This window comes from Apis dorsata, unplaced genomic scaffold (genome assembly GCF_000469605.1).
Source record: "Apis dorsata unplaced genomic scaffold, Apis dorsata 1.3 scaffold_149, whole genome shotgun sequence".
Classification (NCBI taxonomy): Eukaryota; Metazoa; Arthropoda; class Insecta; order Hymenoptera; family Apidae; genus Apis; species Apis dorsata.
In genome coordinates, this window is record NW_006263440.1 from 766,262 (window position 1) to 781,826 (window position 15,565).

Here is a 15,565-nt window from a genome sequence, read left to right on the forward strand (position 1 = left end):
AGAAAGTTTAAATTGGCTTATAATTCTTGTTTCAAATATATAAATTAAATAATATTCAATTATATTTAGTTTTTATCAATATTTTCTATTGCAAATATCTGACGATAGTTTTAAATAAATGGCTGAGAATTAAACGTTCGATGAAGATAACACTTAATGCGCGATCGCTAAAATTTAAATAAAATAAATATTAATTCCTTCTGAAAAAAAATCAAAGTTTTGAACATTTGATTAAAAATAAATTTTTTTTATTTTATAATTTTAAAATATATTTTATGCTTTGAAAATTTACAATACAATTAAAATTATATTCAAACCTTTATAATTTCGCCACTTAAACATAGTTTAAATTATATTACATTAAATTACAGAATATATGCCTGGAACAATATGATTTTCTTTTCTTATTTTATACACAGCCAAATTTATTTAAATGGAATATTAAATTAATAATTGGTTTCCGTTAGTTTCTCGCGCGATCATAATTCTCTATATACCAATCAACAGTATCTTTAATAGCTTGATTGAATGGTGTAAACTGAAAATCAGGCAAATATTTTCGTAATTTTCCATTATTTGCCGTTTTTTTATATTGTCCATCAGCTGCAGATGTGTCATATATTAGTTTTCCTTTGAAATTAAAAGCTTGGGCAATTGATTCAGCTACTTGAGAAATTGTAACTTCTTGACATTCATCAACTATATGCCGATTATAAATGATTTAATAATAATTTAAAATAATATATATCAATATCTCATATTATTTTTTTAATTACCTGATAATATGATTGGTTCCACAGAGTTATATTCTCTCAAAACCCATATTATTAATTTAGCTAAATCTAAACTATAAATAAATTGTCTTAATGGTTTCCCAGAACCTAATACAGTGAATTCTTTATCTTTTGTATTTCCTAAAAAAATATGTATCAATATATACAAAATTCTTAATAAAATAATTGATAATTTAATCAAGATTTTATTAAAAATATTTTATACCATCTTTTATCAAATCATAAAGTCTACGCATTAAGCCTGGTATGACATGACTAGCACCAGGATGAAAATTATCATTTGGACCAAATACATTGCATGGAATAATGCTAGTATAAATTCTACCATATTGTTCATAATAAGCTCTATTTTGAATATCTATAAGACGTTTAGCATAACTATAACCATAATTTGATGGATGAGGTGGCCCATTGTGAACCTAAGAAATTAATCATTAATGAAAAAAAATAATAATTAAATGAAGATTTAAAAAATAACATAAAAAAATATTACCATAGATTCATCAATAGGATATGTTGTTTTATCAGGAAATATACAAGTTGACAAACATGATATTACTTTGATAACATCATGTTCATGAGCTGTTTGTAATACATTATCATTCATATGAATATTATTGCGCTAGAAATTTATAACATCTTATATTCTTAATATATCTTAATTAATTTAATATCAAGAAAACAATAATTATATCTATTTACCAAAAAATCCAAATTATGTGACATATTATAAAATAAACCACCAACCATAGCAGCTAAGTGAATAACATGTGTTGGCATATATTTTTCAAATAATTTTTCTGTACTTAGTTTATCACTGAAAACATATTTTAATTTAAGTTTGTCTGAATAATTAATATACCAATATAATAATTAATAATTAAATTACCATAAATTTGCATCTTTAGAACCTACAAATATCCATTTTTCATTTTCATTTTTATTTGTTTCAATAATATTTTGAATAGCTCTACCAACTAGTCCTGTTCCACCAGTTACAAGTATAATCTTTTTATTTTCAGACATGTTTGATCTATATAAAACTTCAAATTTTTAAACTTCAATTTTATTTATTACTTATCAAATTAAATAATAAAATATCAAATTATTACAAAATGTCATGTGATTATTAATCAAATAAATTTGAAATTCTTATTCTATTCATTACATACATTATATATTATATATTTGATAGATCTGATGATTAATATAATATATATTAATATATATATATATTATATATATATAAAACTTACATATAAAAAATTAAATATGTAGTTATTGTATCAAAATACATACATCACTTATAATAGTTATATATAAAACTGATAAAGATTGAGGTTCTAATTTTATTATACGATAAAAACATTTACTGCCATCTATCAGAAAAAATGGAAACCATTTTAAATATATATATATAAAAAATTATTATATATGTCCTTTTCGTACATTTAAAAATTATTTAAATATATATTACATAAAATAAATCTTATATACATAAATTAAATCTTAAAATAAAATAAGATATATGTATTATTATGAACGAGAATGTAATATTTATTTTTTTATGTTAAAGATTGAAACGTTTTGAAAAAACAATAATGAAAATATGTTCAATTAATATTCTCGTTTGGTTACGCTCTAAGAAATATAAATAAATATAAACAAAGAGAGTAAATAACAAAAGAAGGACAGAGATAGGATAAAAATATTAAAATCAGCGCCATCTCCAGAGTGCCGCAAATGAAACATATGTAGAAAGGATAGAAGATATTAAAAGAAGGATAGAGATAGAGCTAGAATTCATTATTAATGCCATCTACCGAATATCAAAGAAATTTCTTTAAAAAAAACAATAAGAATTCAATATCAATGCTATATTTTAGTACTAGGAATATTTAAGAGATGGCGTTAATTGTTAATTGTCATTCTACTTTATTCTATTTTTAAAAAAAATTGAAAGATATCTTTAATAATCAAGAGATGGCGCTGATAGACAATTCTTAGTCTACCTTATCCTTCTTTGGAAAAATTATCTTGGATAATCAAAAGATGACGCTAACTGTCAATTCTTACTTTATCTCTATCTTTGTCTCAACATTTTCTATCCTTTCTATATATGTTTCATTTGCGACACTCTGGAGATGGCGCTGATTTCAATAATTTTAAACCTATCTCTGTCTTTTTCTCATTATTTTAATTTACTTTTCTTATCTATATCTTCTCTACATAAATTTATGTCTTTAAGAGTCGAATCCAAATAATTATTTTTATTTATTGAATTTATCAATTTTTGAATTAAATATAATTACAAATATAATTCACTGCTCTAAATCATAAAAGCCAAATCAAAAACTTTGTTTTTTTGTACGATCTATTTCATAAGATACAATGTTCCATTAAATGTTGAATCTATCTTGTATCTATTTTATATCATGTCTATTAGAATTAATCAATAAACAAGATTATATTAAATTTATTTTGTTAAATTTTCATCACACAGAAATATTATTATAGGATTATAATTCAATTTTTGGCAGTGTGATTTATTTCATATTTCGTAATTATTTTAATACAAAATATTTACACCTGTCTGAAAGTTGGTGATTACTAATCAAGGCTGATGGCAGTGTTTGTACCTGATACTTTTAATAATCTATCAGAACTTTTTGACAAACGTATCCTTTCTTCTGGCTTTAAAATTTCGGCTATTATTTTCTCGTCGCTTCGTCGTTCTGATTTACATAAAAGCTCTTGCGGTTTATTGCATTGTTGTGTCACACAAGAATCATTTCCTGTCTCTTCAGCGACAACATCTAATTGTGCTACTTGAATATCAGAAAAAGTAAGTCTTCCATTGATTTTACTTTCTGAAGGCACACGAGAATCGGATTCAAGTGCCGTGGAAGATCGCAAGAATTTTTCATCATTGCCATCGTTTAGTTTTAAAACATTAGCTGCTTCTACATAAAGCTGTGTTCCAATATTAAAATTAGATACTTCTTTTACATATCGTAATGTAAATTTTTCGGTTACAACTTACTGCTTCGAATGTAGAATCTAAAAATAATTCTTGTAAAAATCGTCGTGCTGGCATCCTATACGTATTACTACCTAAACGAGCAGCTACATCCGAAAATAAACAAATATCCTATAACACATAGTAAAATTATATATAAATTAGATATATTAAATATTTAATAATATTTAATATATTAATATTATATGTATATAAATGTATACCTGAAATTTTTCTGAATGTAATTGTCTTAATCTAAGTAGAGTTTGTCGACTATTACGATACCATACAGGATTTGCCAATCGCTGCGCATGTCTAAGTATTTTCCTATTTGAATAATATAGATATTATTAAAATTATAAAATTGATATAAAATTAATGTTATCTATTTACAATATATTTTATTGTAACTTTATAATTAATTAATATTACCTCTGTAACTTTAAGTCTTTTTCTGGAATTGATTCTTTGCTGCTAGTTTTACCATGATAACATACTAAACATATACGATAATGTTCTGCATCTACGTCACAATCTGAACAAGATTCTTCGTCTACTTCAGTTGTTTCTACATCAGACTTAGGTGCATCATCCAATGTTATAGCTGGAATCGATGATTGTAATGGCTCCGGAAAAATAGTTATAAGTCTTTTTGGAAGAGCAATACCCATATAAAATAAATTATCGTGATTATCTTCAGGAGATGGAGGTGTTGGAGTGAGTACTTGTTCCGCAATCCAGTTGCGAGATGAATCAAATTCAGATAAACTTTGTAACGATAATCGGCCATCTAAACTATACATCTAAAATAAAATAAATTTACATAAAATGTTTATGTAAATCAAAAAACCAATATTTAATATTCTTGCCTCTAAGCTACTTTGGGAATAACTCGGTCTCCGATGACGCTGAAGACTACGAAGTCTCGCATATCCTTCAGCATCTTGTTGGCTTAATCTTTGAATACTTGAAACAGGACTGGGTGTCTCTCCTCTTTCTCTGTAAATCCATCTAATAAAATATATTTTTAAATAATACAATATTACCTAAAACATCCTTACGGTAGAGCATAGCGTCTAGCTTCAAGATCGGTAGCTGCACTTTCAGATCGATTTCTAGTTCTACGAGCGACTGGTTCAGGTAACTCTGGTTTTCCATCACTAAGACTTCGATGGTGTCGTTGTATAGGGATTGGACTTGGTGCTGGATATCTGCTCGTAGGAGGTACAACTGGCCAATGATCCCCACGTCTGTGTCTAACACAAGGCCAGTCAAAAGTCGATAGTGCATCTGCACCTGTACGAGTGGTAGCGATGAGACTAAGAGCATACATAGCTGTTGCTCTTATTACATAATATGAACACGTTTCTGCTATGGAAGTTAATAATTCTATAATTCCGGCATGATTCAATTGTTCTGCTCCTGCTGTTGAAGTTCCCATATGGCCAAGTGCCCATATTGCAGATTTTACTTTCAAAATTCTTTTATTTAAATTCGAAACTTGTTCTTCTCGAGATTCAGATTCCAATCTCCAGCTTCTTTCTGGAGTGGTTCGTCTAGAATCGTCTAGACTTGTCTTCCGTCGAATATCGAGCAAAGAATCAACTTTTTGTGGATAACATATATCCACACTTTCTACAGTTTCAGAATCCATTATAGTTTCTAATCTATTTGATTCTATTATCTCCTCCGTACCAGATTCTTCAGACATAACACCAGCATCTTCGATCACAGAACGATTAGTTTTAGTACATCTTGAATTTGATTCTGAATCTCTATTACCGAATTCCAGTCTAAATCGTTGAACAATTCGAGTAAATCGTTGTATTACATTTCGACGTAACAATAATTGCATGCCTAAATCATGTTGCGCCAATTGACCTATTAAATGTGGTAGAATAAAAATATTATGTGGTGTCATGGGTACATTACTTGTTCTTCTATGATAACTTCCTGTTTCGTTTCTTTGACGACGAGTTAAAGAATCATGTATTTCTCCCTCTATTAAACCAACATATCTTTCCGCAAAACCTCCTGGACTAATCCATTTTTCTAATTCTTCCGCGGGAGACGAAAGTGTTGTAAAACCTTGATGAAGAGAATATAATCGAATTTTTAACAAGTAACCTTTATCACCTAATTCTTCCAACCATTTATCCCAATCACGAGATTGTCCTCCTTGTTGTAATAAAGCTTCTAAATATTCTGGTTCCTCACAAGCTTCATGTAATGCCTCTAATGCAGTTAATGCTATAGTTTTATTGATATCTGACAGCCGTTCTGATAATAATGTTATTGCCCAACGATAGGCATCAGCCATTCTGGCTCTGAGTATCAATCGAAGGAACTGTGTAGCATATAGTCGCGTACTATCTAATGTTGCTTCTGTAATAATCTTAGTTAATACTTTCCTATTAGGTCCATCTCTAGAATAATCTAAGCTTGATATTATAAGTTTCACGTAACAATCGTGATTAGTAGCTAGAGCCAAATCTTGCAGTTTTCCTAATAATTGAAACTCTTTGAGAATTCTAGTTCCTTTTGCAGAATGACTCAATTGCCCAAGAAATAAAAAATACTTTTGACAACAAGTAGTAGACATATGACGAGGTGAAAACAAACATTCATGAGCAGATTGAGCTGTTCGAATACTAGAAATTTGCTCATCAACATCTGCAATTAATTCAAATAATAATTTTGTACTCTCAGGTTCCGGAATTTCAAGCAAACAATTTAATAAATCGCAACCGGCTAATGTTGCTTCACGTGCAAGATTAGCATTTGTTGCCAATTCTACTCTACTGTAACCATTGGAACATGGTTTAAAGTAACGTACAAGTCTTTTCATAAATAATCTATGATCAGAATCATGTAGTATTCGCGAAGTATCTTCACGTGAGCGTAATATAGATCGTACTACAGGCCAATTCCAGGCAAGAGCGTCTTTAGAGCTGAGTACTTGAGCATCTTTTAAAAGAGGCGTAGTTGGTGATTCTCGACGTAACCAATGTCTACTAGATGTTCGTTGACGTCTTGGTAATGTTGGTCTCAACCAAGTACCAGCTTGTAAAATTTTATCAAGAAATAGACTTGCAGGTGCTGGTCTTCGTCGCATCATAGTATGCATTCGTTCCAAAATTGCAACAGCTGCTAAAGCTTGATGTTTTCCAGTACTTGCATGTTCCAATAAATTTGGTAAAGGAGGAGTAAGATCACATACTTCGGAGGGTAAAAGAGAATGTGCAAGATGTAATAATGCGCCTAATAGAACTGCCGCTCGTACAGAAATAAAAGTATCGGTGGAAACAATAGTTTCTGCTAAAGCACGATGTAAACCACATTCCAGTAATGCATAAACCAATAATGCTAAATGTATTTCTGTAATATTTGGACAACGTGATGATAAAGATGGTAAAATATATTTTCCTTCAGCTGCAACAAAACCTTCTGACAATTTCCAAGAATCACGTGTTCTACTAGGATCTACTGCTGCTAAAGCAACATCAGGTTCATCCGTCCAAGTAGGTAAAGGTAAATCCAACAACTCATAAAGTAATTCTAAAACAGCACCTCTTACTTCAAGTTGTTCAACATACAATACATCTGATATAGCTTTTAATCCTGAATTATCATCAGGTCGACAAAAATGTAAAACTCCAGAATAAGATCTTAGTATACTTAGTAATGCTAATTTGCTTGCTGCAAATCTGTCTCGTTCTTCTTTTGTTCTATCTATAGTTGCAGAATGAAGCTCACAATAAGGAGCTGCAAAACATAAAAGAGAAACACTATTCCTAGTATCAGGAGTATTTAATAATCTTAATAAAACTCCTACAACAGATTCAATTATAGCAGGGCTTTGTCCAGTCATGGCAGCTCTTGCAAGGGCACTAATTCCTCCACAACTGATTAACAAATTTGAATTTAAAACACCCAATTCACAAAGAGTTGCTAAAAATGCTCTAAATGCTCCATCCTTTTCTTCAACTCCTCCATTTGTTAGGCTTATTAAAGATCTTGCTAAAATAGGACTAAAATGTTTTGGAGCTAATACTAAAATCCTTCTAACAAGTCTAAGAGCTTGCATCCTTTCTATTTCATTTCGTAAATTAACATCCATACTTCTAGCCACAAAATATGGATATTGCAATTTATTAATTGCAATAACATCTTGTTCTTTTTTGAGCATATATCGTACAGCTCGTAATGCAGCTGCACGAACTTGTGTTGCTTCATGTACAAGTCCCACTCGTAAACTATAAAATCAAATAATATATAATATAATATAATAAGTATATACAATATAATTTAAATAATATAACATATAAAAATATAATATATTTATTTATTATTTCTAATAAATTATTTTTAAATTCTTACCAGCAAAATATATCACTGATGGAATATCCATAATCTGAAGAATCATTTTCACTAATTAATTTAACAATAGCATTAAGATAAGCTAATTTCTTTACACTTGGAACATTTTCACGTTGACAAAGGTTAGTTAAAACTTCCTTCACATTTTCTTTCAATCCTATGAAATAAATTAAATTTTTAACTAAATATATAATGAATGCAATATTTTCAAAATATTACTAGAAATATAAATATATATATATATATTTCTATAAGTATATAATTAAAACTTTTTCATTACATTAAAAAACAAATAGTCATTAATATTAAATATGATTTTACATCTTTTATTAAATATTTTTTGCTTTATACTAAATATTTCATAAAAAAAACATTTATTGTTTTGCAAGATATAAATTAAAAATAAATATACATATATAATTATGAATTGATGCGAGTTAATTATATTATAAAAATACTATGGATACAAAGTTGCAAGTTACAGGTTAGGTTACTAACCTCTTGACAGATCGAGTTGCACGCAACTGTCTTCACTCTCTTGACGGCCTATAAAAAGAATACATAAATAGAAAACGATGTAGTTTTAAAATAAAGAAATTGACAGCCAATGTTCAACATACTTCGATGAGATCTGCTCGTACGAAGACTCCTTCCCCAAATCATCCAACTAGAAATTGCCATTTCTTTACCGGCTGCTACCCACGATCACAATCAACACTTTTTGTCCGATTGTTATTACAAGTCTTTTGCATGATATATGTCATTCTTATTGTTAACCTGAAGCCCGAAGCACTATAAATGCACTACTAATAAATCAAGTATAACACGAGTCAAGTGTTACATGAGAACGTTGCACTCAATGTAACGCACTCTTCGAGAAAATTGTAGATTGTAGATACCTGAGAAAGTTGCAAGAGTCAGGATAGACATGTAATCAACAAGAGTATATACTTTTTTTTCCTAATTTCCCGGTAGATCTTAGCGTAATTTTTGTATTATTATTTCTTTTTCAAATAATAATATTTTATAATAAATATAAACTTTATACATTAAATATTTTAATTCTGAAATAATAAAATATTTTCCGTTCTACAAAGATACACGTAAAATACGCTGTATGACATGCTTGACTGATCTAGACTAGTCGGTGTTCAGAAGATACGATTCTGAAATAATAATATTTATATATTATCATATTTTGTACAGTTATATATATTGAACAAAGTTGAAACTTATTATATTTTATTAATTGTATAATATTTGTACAAGTATATTGATGTTAAAATATAAATAAATCGATGTAATTTTTTATTTAGGATAAAAATTTATTTAATCATTATTATAATATTTACATATATGTAAAACTCTATTAAAATATAAAAATTATAAAAAAATTTATTTTTTTACATAAAAATTAATTATAATAACTATTATTTTATTATAAAATTATTTACTTGATACTACTTTAATTATGTTCCAAAGCGAACATTATTTTTTGATTTTTATAGATGGACATACTGTAGTCACAAAGTAGCTTTCAACATTGAACAGTCAAGTACAGAAATTATTTATTAAAATTTTAGAAAAATGGCACAAATGTTGGATAATTTCGTTCAATCTGACATAGGTTCAGTTACTGATAATTTAGTTCAAGATTGGGTTTCTTCTGAACAAAGTACAGGAGTAAGTTTAATACATTTAGATATTAATATGTTTTAAGGTTAGAATGACAATGCAAACTTAAACGTATCATTAATAAAAATTTAAAATAAAATTAAATATTATTTTATTTTTTTATGTTTATATACTTATATATAATCTTTAATGAATAATACATATTCGTAATTTTAATAATCCTTTTTCTTTTCATGTTTAACATATATTTTGTTCTTTAAAAAGATCTTTATATTTTTATATATTTTAATACAAAATATAATGTAATGATTTTTTAAATAAATAAATAATACTTTTTTAATAAAATTATTTTATTAATTAGACATCAATTATGGCTTGTGAATTTGATGGAGGAGTAATAATTGGAGCAGATTCTAGAGCTACCACTGGGTATGATATATATAATTTAAAATTATTTTCTTAGTAATATTAGTATAATAACATAATAATAATATTAATAACATATTAATAATAATATTAATAATAATATTAATAACATAATAATAATTAATGATAATATTAATATTTTTAGAGCTTATATCTCAAATCGTTTTGCTGATAAATTAACTAAAATCACAGATTATATTTATTGTTGCCGCTCTGGTTCTGCAGCAGATACTCAAGCTATTTCTGATGTTGTTGCTTATCATTTAAGTCTTCACAAGTAAGTAGAATTTATTTAAATTTTTTAAAAAATTTATGTATTTATGTAGAAAAATTATATGTATATTATTAAATTAATATTATCATAAGAAATAAATTATCATATTATAAATTATCTTGTTATTTGTATTTTATTTTTTATAGAATGGAATTAGGCATAGAACCTTTGGTGGAAACAGCAGCAAATGTATTTCGTGAAATATGTTATAATTATAGAGATTCCTTAATGGCAGGAATTTTAGTAGCAGGATGGGATAGTCGTAAAGGAGGTCAAGTTTATAGTGTACCCATAGGTGGCATGTGTGTAAGGCAACCAATTTCCATTGGAGGATCTGGTTCAACCTATGTATATGGCTATATGGATTCACAATATAAACCAAACATGTCAAAAAATGAATGTATTAAACTTGTTGAAAATAGTAAGTATTTAACAACATTTGATCAACATAATATAATTATTCAATATTTAATATAATGTGATTTTATCTTTACAGCATTGGCATTGGCAATGTCTCGTGATGGTAGCAGCGGTGGTGTTATTCGAATTGGTGTTATTACGAATAAAGGAATTGAAAGAAAAGTTATATTGGGTAATGAATTACCACGATTCTATGAGGGATAAAATTTATTAAAATTAGATCTAAACAGATTATTTACTCCAATTATATTTTTTATTTTTTAAAATCTTATGTCAATCGTATTCTGTTCCTGAATTAAAGCAAAATAAAAAATTTACTACTTTTATTTTTTTACAATTGTATTTCATCCTAAAGTAATATTTTATATATATATATCCTAAATAGATTATTAAGAAGTATCATATTAACAGCAATAGTACTTTTGAATAGCTATTAATAAATAATTCTTTGACACCCGAAAATCATCCAGGAACTTGGTTGAAACGCGACCGTCAATGTGATCAAACACATCTATACAACTACTACCATATTTAGGTCGTATTATCCACTTAGGATTCACTCTGGTATATACCCGGTCGTTTTAACTTCATACTTAATGTCCATTGTCGGTTTAATGAGAAAATTGTCACAATGGCACAATCGTGATGTGTGCAATCGTATCGAGCCGCTCGAGCTTCTGGCTCTTTTCAGATGAACTGTCATGCTAGTTGTAGCTGGTCTTCCGTAATATCCATTACAACCTTCTACACTATATATAACATCAAGTAGCGTGTCATATATCTAAAATAATTTCTCATTCAATTCAATGTAAAATTATATTTTTTTCGAGTGTTATATCGCGTGTGTAAATCATATATTTACAAAATATTTATCTTTTTATATTTTTATATCTTTATATAAATTTTATTATTTGCAAATGTACCAGATTCGAAATAACAAAAGCTCACAGATATATAATTTTTTCCAATAGTTTTAATGAAAAATTAGCAAGTATAAAAATTAAGGTAAGCACTATTTTTAATCATATTATAAAAATAAAATAAAACAAAAATATTCATGCTCTAATGTTTTTTATTCATTCGTATTTTCGTATTTTAAAAAAAAATGTCAATTAATTCTCAAAAGGATTTACCTTCTAATTCAAAACGCCTAAAGGCGTTTGAAACAACCACAAAATTCCATTTTGCAATAAAATGACTGCGGAGGGTAGTATGGAGGATCGTCAACCAAATTGGTCGCAGGATATGCCAACAGTGCAAGAAGTCAGCGAAATGATGCGAAGTTTTGGCTTATGGGATTATGGAGTTTTTGGGTTTATGTTGATCGCTTGTGGTTTTGTCGGCATTTACTTTGGTTTTATTAAGAAATCATCAGGAGTAGATGAATATCTTGTAGGTGGCAGAAATATGAAAACATTTCCTGTTAGTTTGAGTCTTATAGCAAGTTTCATATCGGGTAGGAAATACTTATTTTTAAATAATCACAATTATTCATAACAATAAATTTTTTATAAAAATTTAACAATAGGTATTTCATTATTGGGTACACCGACGGAAGTGTACGTACATGGCATTAGTTATCTCTGTGTCGGTTTCGGAGTTATCATCGTTGGTATTGTAACGTCAGGAATCTATTTACCAATTTTTCACGAACTCAAACTCACAAGCACCTATGAATATCTCGAAAGACGATTTGATAGAAAAATCAGAACATTAGGATCAGTACTTTTTTTAATTGGCATTGTGAGTTTCTTTAAAGAATTAATTTTTATTTCTTTTATTCCAACTAATTCATTCAAAATTAATCATAAAAAAAGATAAATTATTCTTCTAGATGACATGGCTTCCTATTGTTATTTACGTGCCAGCGTTGGCTTTTAATCAAGGTACAAATGCACATCGAATAATTTTTAATAAACCAAGTCGCATGGAACTAACGTATAAAATAATATATTTACAGTTACCGGAGTAAATGTACACGTAGTTACTCCGTTCGTGTGTATTGTGTGCATTTTTTATACTTGTGTGGTAAGATATAGTCTTATAGATACCACAAGTAAAAACACAAGTACAAACTCAAAAAATTATAAAATAATTCGCGTTTTACTAATTAGGGTGGTTTACGAGCAGTAGTATGGACTGATTTTATTCAGACCTTCATAATGTTTGGTTCTATGTTACTAATTATCATCAAGGGAACATCTGATGTAGGTGGATTATCATTAGTAATAAGAAGAAATCTGGAATCTGGAAGACTTGAATTACCTACGTGAGCATTATGATATCATAGTTTTAAAATAATAAAAGATGACGAATTAATAATCTTCAAGTTATACTAATTTTTGAATAGGACAGATTGGAGTCCTCTTACGAGACATACGATCTGGTCCCTCGTAGTTGGTGGTTTTTTTCATTGGTTGCAAATATCCGTAATCAATCAAAATATGATTCAAAGATATCTTGCATTACCTACATTAAAATCAGCTAGAAGGTATATTTATTTTATTTCTTCTATCATTCACAAGATATAAATTTGGAAATAAGTTATTAAATCTGAGAAATGAAATTATATTTTTTAGAGCACTCTGGATTTTCATAGTCGGAGTCTTGATTTTAATGGGAATATGCGGATATGCAGGAATGTTAATATATGCTTGGTACCATGTATGCGATCCACTTACTACAAAGGTAATGATTACACTTCCCTGATAGCCTAATTTCATGATATATCATGAACTGCAACTAATAGAAAGATTTCATATCCAATATTATGTCATTTATATCTAACATTTCATATTTTATATACTACTACAGATATATATATTTAAAAATTTTTTCAAATAATGCTATATTTTTAATATTAAAAAAAAATTTAAAGAAAATGAAATATATATATTTATATTTTTTTACGTAGTTAGCAGGCGCGAAAGATCAATTGTTACCATTACTTGTTATGAATATATTAAATGAATTCCCGGGTCTTCCGGGTCTTTTTGTTGCCGGAGTATTTAGCGCAGCATTGAGGTAATTTTTCTTATTTTTTATATTATTATTTGTTTAAAAAATGATCAAAACTAAATGATTTTATTATATATATTTTAGTTCTTTATCTACCGGTTTGAATTCGATGGCTGCGGTAGTATTGGAAGATTTTATTAAACCTTTCAGAAAAACGCCTTTTTCTTCGAAAGCAGCGGATATTTTATTAAAATTAACGGTAGTTGTTCTTGGAGTAACTTGCGTAGCCCTTGTATTTGTTGTTGAAAAAACAGGATCTCATGTATTGCAGGTATAATAGAAGAATTTAGTTTAAAAGGATTTTTATTCGAAATAAAATATATATGTTTTAGTTATCCACGAATTTAGCCTCCATCACTAGCGGCCCGTCTCTTGGAATTTTCAGCATGGGTGTTTTGTTGCCCTGGGTAAATGCTAAGGTATGTTAAAATGTAATATGAAAATAATGAAATAACAATGTATATAATAATATTATGATTTTGTATAAAATATAGGGTGCTCTAATAGGTGGTATTTCTGGTTTGGGTTTTATGGGATGGATTAGCCTTTCGGCTGAAGCAGCGATCGCTAGTGGAAGAATAAAGTGAGAATAGAAAATGATTTTAAAATCTCTGTAATGATTTATGATGTTGCACAATGTAAAACATTTCGGCAGATTTGACGAGAAACCAGTCAGCACAGAAGGATGCTATTACTCGTTTCCTCAAGTGGAAAATTTAATGTTACTCGAGCCTCCAGATACGATTTTGGATAGTGACGAATTTCTTCCGTAATTATTATTATATATATATATAAGAAAGAAAAAATTAAAGAATAAACTATTTGTTTATTCTTTAATAATTATATAATAATCATATTAGTACTTTTAGAGAACCTCTAGCATTGTACCGTCTCAGTTATCTTTGGTATACTGTAACTGGTGCATTAGTAACAATGACCATCGGCCTTGTTGTGAGTCTTATTTCATCTGAAAATATTGAAAAATTAGATCCAATGTTATTGGCACCGTTTATACGAAAATTGTTAAAAACGTCTGATAAAGAATCCCAACAAGAGGCAAGCAATGAGATCATTTTCTTTAGATAAATATCTCTCTTTCAAATAAATTTTTATAAAATTCTCTTTGATAATCTATCGCTTTATTGTTTCTTATAGGCTGGAAATTTAGAAATAAATAATCTGGAAATACGTAGAAGTGGAGAAGAAAACATAGCTGAAAGTATATTACATTAGTATGACCTTGACTTGATGATCATGATGATCGAATCAGGGGTCGGCAAACTGTATGAGATGAAGTGTTTGGTTGACAGGCTGAAATATTAAATTAAGAGAATTGAGTCTAAAATAAGTTAAATCAATGGAGAAAATAAAGTACAAAATGACTCGAGTTAGAGTTTGGATGAGTTAAAATGCTGAGGCAAGGGAGACGAACTTATCTAATATAATTTTTAGTTAGTGAAACGAAAAAGTTTGATAATGGACTATGAAATATGAATAAAATTTTAATAGATTTTTTACACTTATTCATAGATATAATATTCATATGTATATTTCAACATTAACAGAAATGTACAAAGATAATATATATATATATATATA

At 28.1% G+C, this 15,565-nt stretch overlaps 4 protein-coding genes across 7 annotated transcripts; 2 read left to right on the top strand and 2 right to left on the bottom strand.

The window, feature by feature from the left end:
• Positions 1–231: 231 nt before the first annotated feature.
• Positions 232–2,196, bottom strand: LOC102672483 (probable GDP-L-fucose synthase). 2 transcript variants are annotated; one of them, XM_006613407.2, is made up of 7 exons: positions 2,051–2,196; positions 1,684–1,827; positions 1,497–1,611; positions 1,288–1,416; positions 1,000–1,213; positions 777–914; positions 232–699 (listed from the first exon to the last, which is right to left on the bottom strand). In XM_006613407.2, exons 1-7 carry the CDS (start codon positions 2,089–2,091, stop codon positions 464–466), a joined length of 1,017 nt encoding a protein of 338 aa, XP_006613470.1. In that variant the 5' UTR covers positions 2,092–2,196; the 3' UTR covers positions 232–463. The 2 variants fall into 2 exon arrangements, with proteins under 2 accessions (XP_006613470.1, XP_006613471.1); XM_006613408.2 differs by having other exon boundaries at positions 1,684–1,837; positions 2,051–2,113.
• A 1,117-nt stretch (positions 2,197–3,313) lies between these two features.
• Positions 3,314–9,330, bottom strand: LOC102672702 (rapamycin-insensitive companion of mTOR). 3 transcript variants are annotated; one of them, XM_006613411.2, is made up of 10 exons: positions 9,093–9,330; positions 8,814–8,970; positions 8,692–8,739; positions 8,194–8,350; positions 4,875–8,069; positions 4,683–4,812; positions 4,246–4,616; positions 4,038–4,140; positions 3,838–3,945; positions 3,314–3,767 (listed from the first exon to the last, which is right to left on the bottom strand). In XM_006613411.2, exons 2-10 carry the CDS (start codon positions 8,872–8,874, stop codon positions 3,405–3,407), a joined length of 4,536 nt encoding a protein of 1,511 aa, XP_006613474.1. In that variant the 5' UTR covers positions 8,875–8,970; positions 9,093–9,330; the 3' UTR covers positions 3,314–3,404. The 3 variants fall into 3 exon arrangements, with proteins under 3 accessions (XP_006613474.1, XP_006613473.1, XP_006613472.1); XM_006613410.2 differs by having other exon boundaries at positions 8,814–8,985; positions 9,093–9,319; XM_006613409.2 differs by having other exon boundaries at positions 8,814–9,319.
• Positions 9,331–9,701: 371 nt separating this feature from the next.
• Positions 9,702–11,265, top strand: LOC102673023 (proteasome subunit beta type-6). The gene is made up of 5 exons (XM_006613412.2): positions 9,702–9,876; positions 10,190–10,257; positions 10,400–10,531; positions 10,675–10,949; positions 11,025–11,265. The coding sequence occupies exons 1-5, from the start codon at positions 9,781–9,783 to the stop codon at positions 11,150–11,152; spliced, it is 699 nt and encodes a 232-aa protein (XP_006613475.1). The 5' UTR covers positions 9,702–9,780; the 3' UTR covers positions 11,153–11,265.
• A 150-nt stretch (positions 11,266–11,415) lies between these two features.
• LOC102673241 (sodium-coupled monocarboxylate transporter 1-like) lies at positions 11,416–15,487 on the top strand. Its single transcript, XM_006613414.2, has 15 exons — positions 11,416–11,953; positions 12,075–12,404; positions 12,477–12,691; positions 12,783–12,834; positions 12,909–12,976; positions 13,063–13,217; positions 13,299–13,439; positions 13,528–13,636; positions 13,863–13,972; positions 14,051–14,237; positions 14,299–14,385; positions 14,461–14,549; positions 14,622–14,735; positions 14,836–15,022; positions 15,122–15,487. Exons 2-15 carry the CDS (start codon positions 12,143–12,145, stop codon positions 15,197–15,199), a joined length of 1,854 nt encoding a protein of 617 aa, XP_006613477.1. The 5' UTR covers positions 11,416–11,953; positions 12,075–12,142; the 3' UTR covers positions 15,200–15,487.
• The last annotated feature ends 78 nt before the right edge of the window (positions 15,488–15,565 follow it).

What these genes read in the sequence shown, in the direction of transcription:
- LOC102672483 (XM_006613407.2), bottom strand. Translation starts at nt 2,091, where the DNA reads ATGTATTTTGATACAATAACTACATATTTAATTTTTTATAT. An exon ending in CACATAATTTGGATTTTTTG is followed by an intron (nt 1,417 to 1,496) that starts GTAAATAGATAT and finishes ATAAATTTCTAG; the next exon opens with CGCAATAATATTCATATGAA. An exon ending in GGAACCAATCATATTATCAG is followed by an intron (nt 700 to 776) that starts GTAATTAAAAAA and finishes ATCGGCATATAG; the next exon opens with TTGATGAATGTCAAGAAGTT.
- LOC102672702 (XM_006613411.2), bottom strand. Translation starts at nt 8,874, where the DNA reads ATGGCAATTTCTAGTTGGATGATTTGGGGAAGGAGTCTTCGTACGAGC. An exon ending in ATCAGTGATATATTTTGCTG is followed by an intron (nt 8,070 to 8,193) that starts GTAAGAATTTAA and finishes TTGATTTTATAG; the next exon opens with TTTACGAGTGGGACTTGTAC. An exon ending in TAGATTCTACATTCGAAGCA is followed by an intron (nt 3,768 to 3,837) that starts GTAAGTTGTAAC and finishes ATTGGAACACAG; the next exon opens with CTTTATGTAGAAGCAGCTAA.
- LOC102673023 (XM_006613412.2), top strand. Translation starts at nt 9,781, where the DNA reads ATGGCACAAATGTTGGATAATTTCGTTCAATCTGACATAGGTTCAGTT. An exon ending in CTTCTGAACAAAGTACAGGA is followed by an intron (nt 9,877 to 10,189) that starts GTAAGTTTAATA and finishes TTTATTAATTAG; the next exon opens with ACATCAATTATGGCTTGTGA. An exon ending in TATCATTTAAGTCTTCACAA is followed by an intron (nt 10,532 to 10,674) that starts GTAAGTAGAATT and finishes TATTTTTTATAG; the next exon opens with AATGGAATTAGGCATAGAAC.
- LOC102673241 (XM_006613414.2), top strand. Translation starts at nt 12,143, where the DNA reads ATGACTGCGGAGGGTAGTATGGAGGATCGTCAACCAAATTGGTCGCAG. An exon ending in TATAGCAAGTTTCATATCGG is followed by an intron (nt 12,405 to 12,476) that starts GTAGGAAATACT and finishes ATTTAACAATAG; the next exon opens with GTATTTCATTATTGGGTACA. An exon ending in GGAAGACTTGAATTACCTAC is followed by an intron (nt 13,218 to 13,298) that starts GTGAGCATTATG and finishes ATTTTTGAATAG; the next exon opens with GACAGATTGGAGTCCTCTTA.